The 17,113-nt window shown below is 45.3% G+C and overlaps 1 protein-coding gene across 1 annotated transcript; it reads right to left on the minus strand.

The window, feature by feature from the left end:
• Window positions 1–271: 271 nt before the first annotated feature.
• Window positions 272–10,083, minus strand: LOC108121944 (uncharacterized). The gene is made up of 6 exons (XM_017236294.3): window positions 9,750–10,083; window positions 7,248–7,376; window positions 4,065–5,140; window positions 3,571–4,009; window positions 1,856–3,505; window positions 272–1,796 (listed from the first exon to the last, which is right to left on the minus strand). The coding sequence occupies exons 2-6, from the start codon at window positions 7,342–7,344 to the stop codon at window positions 493–495; spliced, it is 4,566 nt and encodes a 1,521-aa protein (XP_017091783.2). The 5' UTR covers window positions 7,345–7,376; window positions 9,750–10,083; the 3' UTR covers window positions 272–492.
• Window positions 10,084–17,113: the final 7,030 nt, after the last annotated feature.

Here is a 17,113-nt window from a genome sequence, read left to right on the forward strand (position 1 = left end):
CGAGTTCGAGTTGCATGAAATGAAGCCAAAATTGATAAATGTTATACTTTTATGAATGTACGCCCAAGGTGCGCCCAATTAAATGATTAAGATCGAGGTCATTACGATACAGAGCTCTATAAATCATACATTCATACAGGCGGACGAATATGTCGTGTATTATTAAAAATTAAAATTAAAAACCAAAAAAAAAAAATTTACTGACAAATGAGGGTGTTTTCATATGGGGGTTCTTATCGTTTTGGAGAATTGGAGATAGAAAGACCCGCACTTGTTCGATTTTAAAGCTTTATTCATAAATTAATCGTCTTAGGGCTCTAGAACATAATGAATAGGTGTACGATACTGGGGATACCTATAGCTAGCTAGCCGCTTTCTCCTTTTTGGACCGAGACCTCGCCAGCTCTGACCAGCTTCCCCACGGATCTCTAAACGTAAATCTTAAATTTGCTCTCTTTATTTACAAATTGATTTAGATAACTTAACAACAGTCTACGCCTTGGCCGCCTTCATGCTATCCAACTTGGCATCCATGTCGCCGGCGGCTAGCACGAAGATCGGCGCGGAGTAGTCCACCGGCTTGTCCCCAAATCCGTCAGCACCCTTGCTATAGGAGTGGTTAGACTTGTGGCTTTTGCCGCGTTTCAACATAACGTAGACCACAAACACGCTGACCAGAAAGGCGGAACTGGTGGCCATGATGAAGAGCACCAGTTGAATGGACTCGTCCTGGGCGGTGGCCGCCTGAGCCACAGGCACAGCAGCACTGCGGTGCACGAAGTGGGAGCGGGTCAGGTCCGGCCGGAAGTGACCGCCCGCCAGGCGGAACTCGCCCGCCGCAATGGACTCCTCGATGGCGAAGGCCAGGTCCACCTTGGCGTCGTTGTGCAGCTCGAAGCGAACGATGGCCGAGCCGTCAAAGTTCTCCTGAACGCGTAGGTTCTCCACGGACTCGCCCAGTAACTGTTGGAGCTCCCGTCGTATCGTGTCGTAGGCATTCCTCACACTCCTATCGCTGCTGTTGGTCAGGTGAAGCTCAATGGCGACTGCTTCGATGGGCACATGGTTGCAGCGACGATCTCCTGCGCCAAAGACGTGGGAGGCCTGTAGCTGATTTCCGGCGGCGTCCACACACCAGCAGCTTCTGCCGTTGCACTGCAGAGGCCGGAAGGCGCCCGCCTCGTCACAGCTCACTGGGAATGGAGCAGTTTCCGCTAGAGCCCTGCACCGGGTGGTCTTCAGTTCCATTGGTTTCAGAGTAGCCTGCTCCACTGACAGTTGGGAATCCAACAGAGAGTTGGCCAGCTCCAACACCCTTTCCGTTACGCTCGATTCTGCTGCACTAGCAGTGGCAGCGGCAGGGAGTATCCTGGCCTCCAGCTCATCAAAGTCCAAGTCTTCGCTAGCCACATCATTCAGTTGGGTGAGTTGGGCGATAAGTTGCTCCATCAGCGGGTCACTCGAGTCGAAGTTCTTGCGGTTACGTGCCTGCCGACTGTTGCAGATGGGTTCGGTCTCCCGGGTCAGGGTTCCCTTCAGAGGAGCGCCCTTCTTATCGGCGCACCAGCAGACTCCCGGAGATTCATCCACAGGATTGGAGGCGAAGGCTCTGCTCACAATCTCTGTATGAGGTGGGGGCCTTTTGTCCAAAGGCTGGGGTTGCTTGCCCAAACACTGAACCGGACTCCAGTGACCGGTGACGGGATCACAACGAGGCTGGAACCATACCGACGAGTGGCCCGTTCGCTGGGCAGCCAGGCTGTTCTTCAGCTTCAGTCGTTCGCATTGGGTGAGCACTGAAAGGATATGTGTTATGGTCCAAAGATGGTCATAAAGAGATAATCAATCCACTCACCTGGGCAGACGGAGTTGCAGGCCAGTTCATTGTGGAAGAGATTCTTGGTCTGGCAGGCGGATGCCTCAGCATCGATGACCACGGCCAGGCACTTGTTGGCCTTGGGACTGAAGCGATAGCGAGTGGTGTTCCTCTCCGATTTTCCGCTGGCCAGGCAACTATTGTCCATGGACTCGAAGCAGACGTCGCGGGTCTTGGAGCAGCACACGCCACGATTGCTCACCGGATTCAGCTGGCAGGAGTGGGTGGTGGGACAGGCCTCGTGTTCGTTGTGCGGGCCACAGCTCACGTCCAAGTCGCCCTGCTGGAGGGGACTACCTTCGGGACATACAGACTCTCGCCTGGGCACACAGATGGGCATTTTGGGACACGGCGTGTCGACGCACTCCACCGAGATGAGCTGGCACTCCTCGTCGGCGCCACAGCTCACCTCGCTGCAGTAGTTCCGGCACTGGCAGGTGGGGCAGCCATTGGCGTCCATGTGGTAGCCACTCTCGCACTGGAGGGTGCAATTGGACTTGGGGCAGGCAAAGCTGGAGTTCTCCCGGCAGACGGGTGTGGCTGGAGATTTAACTCTGGTGCCAGGCAGTATGCCTCCTTGGGAGTCGACACACCAGCAGTGGCCGTCGGGTGAGCATTGCACTTGTTCCCACTGGCCAGTCTGGGCATTGCACTGGGCCACCGCCATTTGACGGGCCGGGATGCCCAGCTCGGAGCTCTGGTGCAGCTGGATGGCCTGCAGATGTTGGCAGGCAGTCTTCAGTTGGGGATCCACGCACTGGGTGCCGCATCCATTAGAGCAACAGCGTCTTGATCCCTCGCAATGGGCATCTGTGCGGCACTCGTAGGCACAGGTATTGGCGTCCAGGTTATCCGGACCTGGCGGCACCAAGTAAGGGCACTGTCCCGGCTTTCTGGGCAGGCAAGCGGGCACTGGAGGGCAGTACTCGCCCTCGCAGGTCACATCCACCACGCGGCACTCTTTCCCAGAGCCACAGGTTACACCCTCGCAGGGATCACGGCACTGACAGGCCGGACAACGGGTATCCGGATCCAAGGCAAAGCCGTACTCGCAGCCCATCCGGCATGTCAAGTCCAGGCAGACCAGCTCCTCACGCAGATTCTTGCAAGTGTCGTCGGTTACATTAAATCCTCGGGACTGTGGAATCTCTGTTCCAAAACTATCCACACACCAGCACTGTTCCACCTCGATTTCCACGAGTTCGTCCTCGATTTCCGCCGGCCTCTTGGTGGCCGAAGCCACCTTCTTGAACTCCGTTTCGAAAAGCTGTCCCAATCCCTGCTGCCGATCGGCGCCCATGTCTATCACCTTTGCACTGCGTCCCATGACAGGAGCCGCCACCTGGACCTTGAGGGCACTGTCATCCACGCGGTAGAGCTTCAAGCGCTCCAAGTCTCGACGCGTCCGCTTCGGAGGGGCTGCGCTGGCCAGGAGCATTCTCATGCGGCGGATGGTGTTCTCCTCCAGAATCTTGCGCTGCTCGGCTCGGGTCACTCTGATTTTCTTCAACTGGCACTGGCGTCCCTCGTAGTCGCCCTCGGTGTTGCAGCGCGGGGAAGGAATCGCCAGTTGCATGCCCTCCTCGGTGCCCTCCATTCGTTCCGAGAAGTCGCGAAGGTATTCGCACACTAAGGGGGAGATAATTTAATTAATTTAAGCTAAATTAAGTTTCCAATAAAATTATTTAACTTACTGGTTTGCTGACGCGCTCCAGTGGTGTCCTCTGCCATGGTGCTCTGCTCCGGTACCGGACAGCATACACTTTCCGTCTCCCTGTGCAGCTTCGTGCACTTGTACTGCTCTGGACACATAATGCGGTTGCTCATGGATCGCCCTTGCTTGGATTGAGCATCGGCTTCAGGTTCGAAGAAGGCCGTAGGCTGGAAGCTTCTACCCTGTCGCTCCTCGAAGCAGTACATAACCTCTCCGGTGGCGGTGTCCGAAAGAGGAGTACCCACGTCGCAGGGATTCGAGTAGACCAGATCGGGCTTGCACACGGGCCAGGAGGCACAGAGCGAGGATCCTGACTCGCACAACGGATCGGTGGCCACTTCGCAGTGCGAGCCAATGGAGCATTTAAATCCTTCGCAGGGTTCAGAGCACTCGCAGGTAGGACAGCCATTGTGGTCGTTCTGGTGGAATAGTTGTTTTATTTTGTGTGTCATGAACATCCTTTTAAGGACTCACCTTAAAACCATACTCGCACACGGCAGCACAGATGTTGGTGTCGCACTGTTCCATCTGGAAGCTCCTGGCATAGGACCGGCTGATCATATTCTCCCACCCGTCGCAGTTGACATTGTTGGCCGCGCCCATGGTCTCCTTGATTTTATGTCCTGTGCGAGGATCAACGCACCAGCAGACGAGTCCGTTGCGGGAGCACTGCTTGGGAGAGTACTGTCCGCCGGGGCCATTACAGTCCGGTACATAACCGCGTCCCTCTCGCTCGTTAATGGACAGGATGTCGGCCAGGGCCTTGGCCTGGTGGCAGCCCGTAACATTTCCCGGCTGCTGACAGTTGAACTGGCAGCCCTTGGTGAAGCAGCACTTCTCCAGATTGCGGCACTCCAGGTCGTGGCTGCAGGGTGAGCCGCACATGTAACCAGTACGTTCCGTGTACTGGGTTTGATCCGGTGCTGGACAGATGCCGGGCTTTTGGAAGGTTAGTGCACTAGGGCAGCACACTCCGTAGTCGTTTCCAGACTCCACCAGGCATTGGTAGAGGGGTGGGCACTGCGGCTTGCCAGGATCCAGGCCGCACAGGAAGGGCCTGACCGTGTCATCGATAGCCAAGGGCAACCCGGCAGGACAAAGATTGGCCAGGGATCGGGCCTTTTTGCAGGTTGGCAGCGGAGGACATGGCTCCGACTTGCACTGCACGTCCTGCAGCTGGCAGGTTTGGCCACGAGGGCATTCCAGTCCGTCGCAGGGATCGCGGCATCGGCACACGGAGCAGCCGGTCTCCGGATCACGGGCGAATCCCGAGGGGCAGAACATGCGGCAGGCCGAAGCGGCGCAGTGTTTCGGTTCCGAGCAGCTTACTCCCAGCCGGGTCTCATTTCGACTGCCGGGCAACTCCACTCCGTACTCATCCACACACCAGCAGTCCCGGCCAGCTCGTTCATCCTGGCATTGGATTTGGTCAAAGTCGCCGTTCTTCTGGCAACGGGGAACCCTCACAGATGGCTCTCCGGTTCCTGTTTGCAAGGCTTTGGCTCTTCTCGTCTCTGCTCTTCTCAGGTGCTGACAGGCTGTCAGATTTGCTGAAATTGGGAGAAATATTATCAATTAAAAGAGAAAATTTATTAATACATTTTTAATTATTATCTACTCTTTCTATACCTACTTCTATACTACCACTCCTTCTATACTAATAAAACAATTATTACATTAAGAAACTTTCACTTTCTTCAGAACCCGGCAGACACCATAAATGCTTTTCTTCTAAAACTAAGTACCCTGTCAGAATATAAAAATATTGTTATAGTTTTCTCCAAAATTTAAGGAGAGTGGAAGGCAGACAGTTGACGGTTTGTGACACACTTTCGTGTTATTCAACTGCCGAATCGTAGTCACGACAATTTCACTTTTATTTTTTTTTTAGGACGTGCCGCTACTGTTGCCCAAACAATAACAAAAACGTATGCGAAGACTGCAAAATTAAAATTTAAAATACAAATTGGAATTGCCGACGGCGTCATTGCTGAAATTGTTGTTATATTGGAGCAACCATTTGCAGCTGTCCCAGGGCCAGAGATTTGAATTCGGCCTTTTGTATGCATCGCGGGTGGTGAAGGGGGGCACTGAAGGTTGAAGGGGTAAGGCTTGTCCACGGGGCGTATGAGCAATTCGCTTCAAATGGCCACGGCTTTTGGCTGTGGATGCTATGAGCATTCTGCTTTAGGAAGAGCCATGCCATTGTCTCGACGAACTTATGCAATTAAAGTGAGTGATCATCCCGGCCCCCAATTACCACCCACCCCCCGCTCGTTGGCCCGTTGGCCAGCACGCAACGCTGCCTTCGGGGTTGCGACAGCCAAAGTTGCGTCAATGGTACTGGTTACTGGTCACTTCCTATGCACTTTCGATACACATTTAATGCAACCAGCCGTTATGCAATTGTCAGAGGCACTAAGGGTACTGTATACATACTAAGGCAAGTGGTATATGGTTAAATTTTATAAGCAAACCGCTGACTAATCGCTGAACTTATCAAAGAGGAGATTTCTTTTTGGCCGCACATCCGCTTTGGGCTCATCCGATCCGAAAAAAAACATATATTTACTTTTCACTGCCTTTCTTTGCGGCTGTTGGTTTTATTTTCTGGAGTTTTCGCTAGAAATTGAATGAAAGTTTTTTTTGGCAGCGCCCCGAGCTCGACTTGGCCATCAATATGTATTTGCTGTTGGTCGAAAAAATGAAAATGGCTTTCGGTTTCTGTCGTGAATGAAGAAAAGAAAACAACAAAGCAAAAGCCGTCTGGCAGCTGGCAATTAAAGCTGGCCAGCAATGATGAATATAATCAAGAGCTGAGAAAAAAGCAAAATACGCAGCCACTTCATGTCATTTACGCGACTTTTATTCTCGCCTCCCAAGCAGAATCAAGTTTGTCGCTTAAGTCTTTCGTTCGGCTTCCGTTCGGCAAAAAAAAAAAAAATGGAAAAAAAAGTATACAGAAACCAGTATAAGGCAGAACCGTAACGAAAACGAAATCAAAGCGGCAAACTGGTACGTACGAATAGAAGTGCCCCCCTCCCGATGTACTATCGCCTCACCCATTGTGAACTGGAGCTTGGGTCTGGGTCTGGGACCTCGTCTGACCGACTGACACAGTGTCCGCGGCTGCAGCTGGAAACTGGCTAAAAGCTGCTAGCTGAAGTTCGCCAGCCACCGAGACGGCATTGTTTCCCTTTGGCTCTAGCCGGGGTCTTAACGGTTTCTGGCGTACTTTTCAGCTAAGCGCTTTTTAATGATGGCGTGCCATTTTTCGCACCTACCAGACGGATGGACAGCGTTCTACACGAATTTCCACACGTCACGTTAATTATGCAGTTGCAAGTGGCGTGGCATGAGTCCACATCCACCAAATGGTCCACATTCGCCTGTGGAGAGTTCAATGACTGCTTTGGCCAAAATAAAGAACCAAAAAAACAAAAACAAAGTGTTTCAAATTCTGGTTTAGGAAGTCAATGACTTGGAAGGTTCCACGTTAACCCTGTTAAATGTATAATCCTATAACTTATAAAAGTATCTAAGAGATATAAATTAATATTCTTATATTTACAATGCAAACTTTAACTCTTAAATATTCTTAATTATTTTTTAATATTCTTATAAATAACTATTAAATATTGTTTTCTGTGCACTCACCGTTCGATCGCTTGGCATCCGAAACCTGCAGAGCCAGCAAAACGAGGAAAAGGCAGCAGGAGAAGAGTTTCAGCCAACGTTGATCATAGTGCGCCATGTTCGGGCATCCAAGAGTTGCCAAAAAATTTCCTGTTTGTGGCCAAAAAAAATAAAATGACAAGAAAAGGAGAGATCGTGTGAGTGCGAAGAGTGCGTGAGTAATGCGGTTGTAGAGCTACCCAAGTTTGACGTCACAAACGCGGCCCGTGAGATTCAAATTTCAGCGGATCTCGGCCCATTCCAGCTAGACACTTTCACTATCAACACGCTTTGTGTGCTCTGGCATACATTTGCATCTGATTGTCCGGGTGGGGCAAAGAATTCGAGGCGATTTTATTGCGTAACCCGTGTAAATGGAGAGCATTGAATGTGGTGGTGGCAGAAGGGGTCACGAACTCATCAATGTGGGGCTGTTTTCTGGGGCCTAACTGTCTTCGCTTTACGGCCGGGTGATTAATCTGCGCAGGCATCGCCGCTGACGTTGACGTCGCTGCGCTTTCACTTTGGCAACTGGCAACATCGCAACACCAACCAACAACAGCAAAAGCAACAACCAACAGTCAACTTTATACATCATTTATTTTTATTTATTTTTTGTCTTCTTTTCTTTAAAAACTCGCTTATGCGCTTGTACGCGTAAGTGTGTATAAGTTTTCCGGTCCATTGAAAATATCTCAGCCTCCAGGCACTTTTGGGAGTATCCCCACTTTAATGACAATGAGGATTTTCCCTCATTATGCCTAAATAGTTATATAATAAACACATCTTTAATGGCCATAATAGGCGGGGGAAAAAGTTTGTGCCTTAAGTCTTTTGATTTTTCTCTCATTTTCGGACTCTGTTTATTATTTCGACTTTTTGGGTAAAAAGTTGTGAATCACTAGCCAAAGTGGCCGCCTTTTCAATTGGCCAAACACGAAAACTCGCCAACACCTGGCCCGATCCACAATGAAATTTCAACACGGAACTGGCAGCCAAATAACTACGTACATCTGAAAAAAAATACCCACAAAAAAAAACCGACTGCATGTGTTTTTTGGGCTTTGGCTTGGTTCTGGGAAACGAGGCCATTTTACTCGTAGTTGCATTTTCACTGCAAACTTCAACAACAACAGCAGCTAATTTGAAACGAAAGCCTGGTTGCCTGAACTTGGGCCAAACTTGGGCGCGCCAGCCACAGCCTGCCAAAGATTTCACCTCGCATGCAAAAAGCTGCAAAATGAACGAGAGATGGAAAAACCTCAACATTTGTCTTCCCGCTCGGCTTTATTGTTTGTCATTGACTCTGGGCCAGGAGGAGTCAAGTGTGGCTAATGGATTGCAAGGCGAGTTAGAGCGGTGCAAAGGGGAGGTCTCGACTTGACCCTGCCTGACATGCTTGGCCTGGCCGGCGGTTAGTAGAGTGTAAAGTTAAATGATTGGTGAAATGAGGCCACATGTCAGCATTTTGGGGGCTGTGCATAACTGAATTGATTTCATGGAAGCTTAGAGCTTGAAATAGTTGACTAGAAAAGCCTATAAGCCGATCACTCGTGGAGTATAATGTGATCCAAAGACCCTATCTCAAGACCCAATTATTAAATGGATCCAGCAAGCTCTTAACCTCCGACACCCTCTCCAGGAAACTTGAAATTTAAGGTGTTCCACTTTAAAGTCCTACACTTGGACTCTCTGGTATTTTTGTGGATTTTCCCATCCCATTTTTACTGCCAACTTTTGAGGCAGTTACAGTTACTTTCCCAGGTCTGATCGCACCTGAAGTGCATATCGAGGACTGACTGTAATCGAATCAACCTTTAACCCACTCCCCTGGGAACACCAAGCGCTCTTTAGGTGTTCCACTTTTTAGTGGAGTACACTGGAGTATTTTTGGCATTTTCCCTTGGCAGTTGGTTTATTGCCAACTTTTTGCGTCTTGCGACTACAGTTAGCTTCAGTTAGACCACTTTTGCGAAATGGGTATTTTCGGCTTACGCCTAACGGTTCGGCTTGGACTGGCGCAGTTAATGTCGTTACTTCTTTTGACTGACTCGCTTTTTTAGAGCTCTTTTTAAATTGCGCGTGTCGATCTTTGGAGGGTTCGTCGAGGGGCTCCAACCAGCCAGCCAGGCCGAGTTAATACTCCGCTTTACGGGCTGACATAATTTCGTAATGAGCAGAAAAATATTTGCACAGAACGCGTATTTGTTTACTTGTTTTTGAGTTATTCCAGTTTTTTTTGGAGAACGAAGCGATCGTAAATGCCAACAGTTCACCTTGAGCACTCAATTAACGTGTGTGAATCGTATTGAATCATAGGCTCGCCGCTAGGGTCTTGAAATTCAAAGTATTTGAATTTTTGAGACGGCCTGCACCTTTGACACCTTTACGAGCGGCACTTACGGGTCGGGTTTCGATTTCAATTAGCCGCGAATTCCGCACCCCAATCGTCAAACCCCAATCCGCGATGGTTGCTCAACAAACCTGTTTAATTGAGATGAGATGGATGGGTAGTTGTTGGTGCGGCTAATCCAATAAAAAGTGAAACTATCCGATCGGTTTCGGTTTCAATTTCAATTTCAAGCGGTATGTGCTCTAATCCAGGTGCACAGCGCTCTATTGAAATTTGCAATTTTCACTGAATTTCACTGAACAGCCCACTCACAGGCGCACACAAATAGATTTAGCAGAAAATAGCAGATCTGTGCCAAATTTGGTTTTCACTTCACTTCACTTCGATCACTTCGAAAACTCTCTCGCGGCTCAAAGTTTCCAACATCCGCGGCGACAATTTAAATTCGTACCTCCACGACGGCCGTTGCGCATTTGAGCTTTGCAAGACTCCGCCGTGGGCTAGTAGCTCCTCCACTGGCCAGGTTCGATTCGAACATGTCGCGGTTCGACCGTCTTAGCCAAAAACCAAAAGCCGCGCTCTCTAGCTTATTTCAAATGGCTCTGACGCATTGGGGGTTTTATTCGAAGTTGCAAGGTCGATCCGAATATTTTCAAGTTAACTATTCAAGTAATTTTGAATTTAATTAATTCCAGCTAACTGTTAGATGTATGAAAAGGCTTTGTGAATTAAGAAATATTTATTGTTAATTAAAATATAAACTAAAACAAAATAACAGAAATGTGGTTGGATTTGAAAAGTCTACTCTTAAGATCCCTCTAAACTATATTATTTTTTTGGCTTACGATTGCCAATTGGAAAATAAACCAAGAAAATCTATAAAAATCCATTAATAATTTGCGCCCCATTATTGTAAAGTTTTTAAACCCAGTTCTGGCTTATAACAACCATCCTAATTAGGTCAAATTTTGCAGAATCGTTAAGTGTCCCGTAAAAACTTTCCCATCTAATTTCACTTCCGTTTAGAATGGTTTATAGTTCCCGAATTTCCGTTAAAAGCGGTTCGTAGTTTATAAAATTAGGGCTAATACTAATCAGAAAACCACATCATAAGCATTTCTCTGTTTGTTTTAAAAAATATTTATACGAAAAAGTTTATTTTTAAAAACACAGATTCAGGTTTTCAATCTTAATTTTAAATGCAAAGTAGTTAAGCAATTAACAAGGAAATTGAGTAACTAGTTTATATTGTTTTTGAAGTCACAATCTTGTAATATCTTAAACTTATTTAACCGATTTTCATGTTGTTTTTTATCACGGATTTGTCTGAGTTTCTCAATAAACTGCGTACATGGTTTTTGTTTTGGGTCCGTCCCATATGTGGACACTTATTCATGCTCCAATTCCCTTACAACATTACCTACGGGTTGGTTCTCGCTCGGTTTGGGGTATTCCACCACCGTTGATTCATAATGATCGGTTAATGCCGATTATTGTTTGTTATGGAGCGCAATAGTTCACTTAACGCAGTGCGTGATGGCCTTCGTCTGCCAGAATTAGCTTCATGATGGGTAAAACCTAAAAACTAGCCCCCAAATCAACTGACTCAACAACGATATGCACAGAAATTCAAGTATTTCGGATATAATATGTAAAATACGTCAATGCAGGTCCCCAAGGGCGTTGTGCTTGGCTGATGTATGTTTTGACAGCGATCTCTTGGGGTACTTCCGCTTCATTTCGGATTTCGCACGCTTTTGCCCATCATTCGTTTTTGTCGGCTTTCTTCTTTAATTATACTCTATCTGTGGGTATCGTACGCTTTTTTCGAAAGTGAACAATGCCGTTTATTAAGATACATATCCGACCCTCCAACTTGTACGGCAAGGGCATGGCAGCTCCAATATGACACACTGCGATGGCTATATCTTGGGCAATAATCATCAGATTCTCAAGCGGAATACCTTAAACGATTTGTGGATCGATTCTCCACCAATCTGCATCAAAATCCAGCAACAAATTATTTTTTCGATTTTTTGTCAAAATTTCTGGGGACTCCCTTCGAAAATGTGAAAAATGCATGGGAGCTCCAACATGACCCACTGCGATGGCTATATCTTGGGCAATAATCATCAGATTCTCAAGCGGAATACCTTAAACGATTTGTAGATCGATTCTCCACCAATCTGCATCAAAATCCAGCAACAAATTATTTTTTCGATTTTTTGTCAAAATTTCTGGGGACTCCCTTCGAAAATGTGAAAAATGCATGGGAGCTCCAACATGACCCACTGCGATGGCTATATCTTGGGCAATAATCATCGGATTCTCAAGCGGAATACCTTAAACGATTTGTAGATCGATTCCCCACCAATCTGCATCAAAATCCAGCAACAAATTATTTTTTCGATTTTGTGTCAAAATTTCTGGGGACTCCCTTCGAAAATGTGAAAAATGCATGGGAGCTCCAATAAGACCCACTGCGATGGCTATATCTTGGCCAATAATCATCAGATTCTCAAGCGGAATACCTTAAACGATTTGTGGATCGATTCTCCACCAATCTGCATCAAAATCCAGCAACAAATTATTTTTTCGATTTTTTGTCAAAATTTCTGGGGACTCCCTTCGAAAATGTAAAAAATGCATGGGAGCTCCAATATGACCCACTGGCTATATACCCGATGGCTATATCTTGGCCAATAATCATCAGATTCTCAAGCGGAATACCTTAAACGATTTGTGGATCGATTCTCCACCAATCTGCATCAAAATCCAGCAACAAATTATTTTTTGGATTTTTTGTCAAAATTTCTGGGGACTCCTTCGAAAATGTGAAAAATGCATGGGAGCTCCAATATGACCCACTGCGATGGCTATATCTTGGGCAATAATCATCGGATTCTCAAGCGGAATACCTTAAACGATTTGTAGATCGATTCCCCACCAATCTGCATCAAAATCCAGCAACAAATTATTTTTTCGATTTTGTGTCAAAATTTCTGGGGACTCCCTTCGAAAATGTGAAAAATGCATGGGAGCTCCAATAAGACCCACTGCGATGGCTATATCTTGGCCAATAATCATCAGATTCTCAAGCGGAATACCTTAAACGATTTGTGGATCGATTCTCCACCAATCTGCATCAAAATCCAGCAACAAATTATTTTTTGGATATTTTGTCAAAATTTCTGGGGACTCCCTTCGAAAATGTGAAAAATGCATGGGAGCTCCAATATGACCCACTGCGATGGCTATATCTTGGCCAATAATCATCGGATTCTCAAGCGGAATACCTTAAACGATTTGTAGATCGATTCTCCACCAATCTTAATCAAAACCCAGCAACAAATTATTTTTTCGATTTTTTGTCAAAATTTCTGGGGACTCCCTTCGAAAATGTAAAAAATGCATGGGAGCTCCAATATGACCCACTGCGATGGCTATATCTTGGGCAATAATCATCGGATTCTCAAGCGGAATACCTTAAACGATTTGTAGATCGATTCTCCACCAATCTGCATCAAAACCCAGCAACAAATTATTTTTGCGATTTTTTGTCAAAATTTCTGGGGACTTCCTTCGAAAATGTAAAAAATGCATGGGAGCTCCAACATGACCCACTGCGATGGCTATATCTTGGCCAATAATCATCAGATTCTCAAGCGGAATACCTTAAACGATTTGTGGATCGATTCTCCACCAATCTGCATCAAAATCCAGCAACAAATTATTTTTGCGATTTTTTGTCAAAATTTCTGGGGACTTCCTTCGAAAATGTGAAAAATGCATGGGAGCTCCAATATGACCCACTGCGATGGCTATATCTTGGGAAAAATTCATCGGATTCTCAAGCGGAATACCTTAAACGATTTGTAGATCGATTCTCCACCAACCTGCATCAAAATCCAGCAACAAATTATTTTTTCGATTTTTTGTCAAAATTTCTGGGGACTTCCTTGGAAAATGTAAAAAATGCATGGGAGCTCCAACATGACCCACTGCGATGGCTATATCTTGGCCAATAATCATCAGATTCTCAAGCGGAATACCTTAAACGATTTGTGGATCGATTCTCCACCAACCTGCATCAAAATCCAGCAACAAATTATTTTTTCGATTTTTTGTCAAAATTTCTGGGGACTTTCTTCGAAAATTTGAAAAATGCATGGGAGCTCCAATATGACCCACTGCGATGGCTATATCTTGGTCAATAATCATCAGATTCTCAAGCGGAATACCTTAAACGATTTGTGGATCGATTCGCAACCAATCTGCATCAAAATCCAGCAACAAATTATTTTTTCGATTTTTTGTCAAAATTTCTGGGGACTTCCTTCGAAAATGTAAAAAATGCATGGGAGCTCCAACATGACCCACTGCGATGGCTATATCTTGGGCAATAATCATCGGATTCTCAAGCGGAATACCTTAAACGATTTGTAGATCGATTCTCCACCAATCTGCATCAAAATCCAGCAACAAATTATTTTTGCGATTTTTTGTCAAAATTTCTGGGGACTTCCTTCGAAAATTTGAAAAATGCATGGGAGCTCCAACATGACCCACTGCGATGGCTATATCTTGGCCAATAATCATCAGATTCTCAAGCGGAATACCTTAAACGATTTGTGGATCGATTCTCCACCAACCTGCATCAAAATCCAGCAACAAATTATTTTTTCGATTTTTTGTCAAAATTTCTGGGGACTTCCTTCGAAAATTTGAAAAATGCATGGGAGCTCCAACATGACCCTCTGCGATGGCTATATCTTGGTCAATAATCATCAGATTCTCAAGCGGAATACCTTAAACGATTTGTGGATTGATTCTCCACCAACCTGCATCAAAATCCAGCAACAAATTATTTTTTCGATTTTTTGTCAAAATTTCTGGGGACTTCCTTGGAAAATGTAAAAAATGCATGGGAGCTCCAACATGACCCACTGCGATGGCTATATCTTGGCCAATAATCATCAGATTCTCAAGCGGAATACCTTAAACGATTTGTGGATCGATTCTCCACCAACCTGCATCAAAATCCAGCAACAAATTATTTTTTCGATTTTTTGTCAAAATTTCTGGGGACTTCCTTCGAAAATTTGAAAAATGCATGGGAGCTCCAATATGACCCACTGCGATGGCTATATCTTGGTCAATAATCATCAGATTCTCAAGCGGAATACCTTAAACGATTTGTGGATCGATTCGCAACCAATCTGCATCAAAATCCAGCAACAAATTATTTTTTCGATTTTTTGTCAAAATTTCTGGGGACTTCCTTCGAAAATGTAAAAAATGCATGGGAGCTCCAACATGACCCACTGCGATGGCTATATCTTGGGCAATAATCATCGGATTCTCAAGCGGAATACCTTAAACGATTTGTAGATCGATTCTCCACCAATCTGCATCAAAATCCAGCAACAAATTATTTTTGCGATTTTTTGTCAAAATTTCTGGGGACTTCCTTCGAAAATTTGAAAAATGCATGGGAGCTCCAACATGACCCACTGCGATGGCTATATCTTGGCCAATAATCATCAGATTCTCAAGCGGAATACCTTAAACGATTTGTGGATCGATTCTCCACCAACCTGCATCAAAATCCAGCAACAAATTATTTTTTCGATTTTTTGTCAAAATTTCTGGGGACTTCCTTCGAAAATTTGAAAAATGCATGGGAGCTCCAACATGACCCTCTGCGATGGCTATATCTTGGTCAATAATCATCAGATTCTCAAGCGGAATACCTTAAACGATTTGTGGATTGATTCTCCACCAACCTGCATCAAAATCCAGCAACAAATTATTTTTTCGATTTTTTGTCAAAATTTCTGGGGACTTCCTTGGAAAATGTAAAAAATGCATGGGAGCTCCAACATGACCCACTGCGATGGCTATATCTTGGCCAATAATCATCAGATTCTCAAGCGGAATACCTTAAACGATTTGTGGATCGATTCTCCACCAACCTGCATCAAAATCCAGCAACAAATTATTTTTTCGATTTTTTGTCAAAATTTCTGGGGACTTCCTTCGAAAATTTGAAAAATGCATGGGAGCTCCAATATGACCCACTGCGATGGCTATATCTTGGTCAATAATCATCAGATTCTCAAGCGGAATACCTTAAACGATTTGTGGATCGATTCGCAACCAATCTGCATCAAAATCCAGCAACAAATTATTTTTTCGATTTTTTGTCAAAATTTCTGGGGACTTCCTTCGAAAATGTAAAAAATGCATGGGAGCTCCAACATGACCCACTGCGATGGCTATATCTTGGGCAATAATCATCGGATTCTCAAGCGGAATACCTTAAACGATTTGTAGATCGATTCTCCACCAATCTGCATCAAAATCCAGCAACAAATTATTTTTGCGATTTTTTGTCAAAATTTCTGGGGACTTCCTTCGAAAATTTGAAAAATGCATGGGAGCTCCAACATGACCCACTGCGATGGCTATATCTTGGCCAATAATCATCAGATTCTCAAGCGGAATACCTTAAACGATTTGTGGATCGATTCTCCACCAACCTGCATCAAAATCCAGCAACAAATTATTTTTTCGATTTTTTGTCAAAATTTCTGGGGACTTCCTTCGAAAATTTGAAAAATGCATGGGAGCTCCAACATGACCCTCTGCGATGGCTATATCTTGGTCAATAATCATCAGATTCTCAAGCGGAATACCTTAAACGATTTGTGGATTGATTCTCCACCAACCTGCATCAAAATCCAGCAACAAATTATTTTTTCGATTTTTTGTCAAAATTTCTGGGGACTTCCTTCGAAAATTTGAAAAATGCATGGGAGCTCCAACATGACCCTCTGCGATGGCTATATCTTGGTCAATAATCATCAGATTCTCAAGCGGAATACCTTAAACGATTTGTAGATCGATTCTCCACCAATCTGCATCAAAATCCCCCTTTGAAAATTTGAAAAATGCATGGGAGCTCCAATATTACCCACATCGATATGTAATTTGGTCCTAAAAATACTTCATAAAAATTAAAATTAAGTGTATCTAAGCTTCGACTTGGCACAAAGTTCGTTTTCCTTTCTTATTTCATTAATAAAATCGTCATCATTAAATTAAATGCGATTTCGTGATACAAAAGCCGCACAAAATTGCCATCTACGTTCGAAAACGTACTCTCAAAAAGAAGAAAGAAATGGTAGGAAAGCAGCAATTAAGTGGAGAAAGAGGCGGGAAAGGGCCACCCCAATCACAACATCCGCATACGAGAAAGACATCTTCCACAGGGTCCGAGATGACTTCGATCGGGCCTCGACCTGAATCAACACTACACAGTTACCCGGTTTATCAGGCCATGCAGCCGCGCCCCCAAAAATATCCCCCACCTCGGATTCGGCGGGCTACCGAAAGTGAAAGTTCTGTAAGCTGGGATCGGATGTCGTGATGGATTGGATCGGAGGGTACATACGTGTAATGCAACGAATAAATGAAAATAAAACAGGTCACA

The sequence above is a fragment of the Drosophila bipectinata genome, chromosome 3R (assembly GCF_030179905.1).
Source record: "Drosophila bipectinata strain 14024-0381.07 chromosome 3R, DbipHiC1v2, whole genome shotgun sequence".
Classification (NCBI taxonomy): Eukaryota; Metazoa; Arthropoda; class Insecta; order Diptera; family Drosophilidae; genus Drosophila; species Drosophila bipectinata.

Coding starts and splice junctions, on each gene's coding strand:
- LOC108121944 (XM_017236294.3), bottom strand. CDS start 7,344: ATGGCGCACTATGATCAACGTTGGCTGAAACTCTTCTCCTGCTGCCTT. Junction 4,010..4,064: donor TGTGCGAGTATGGTTTTAAG/GTGAGTCCTTAA, acceptor CTATTCCACCAG/AACGACCACAATGGCTGTCC. Junction 3,506..3,570: donor TGGAGCGCGTCAGCAAACCA/GTAAGTTAAATA, acceptor TCTCCCCCTTAG/TGTGCGAATACCTTCGCGAC.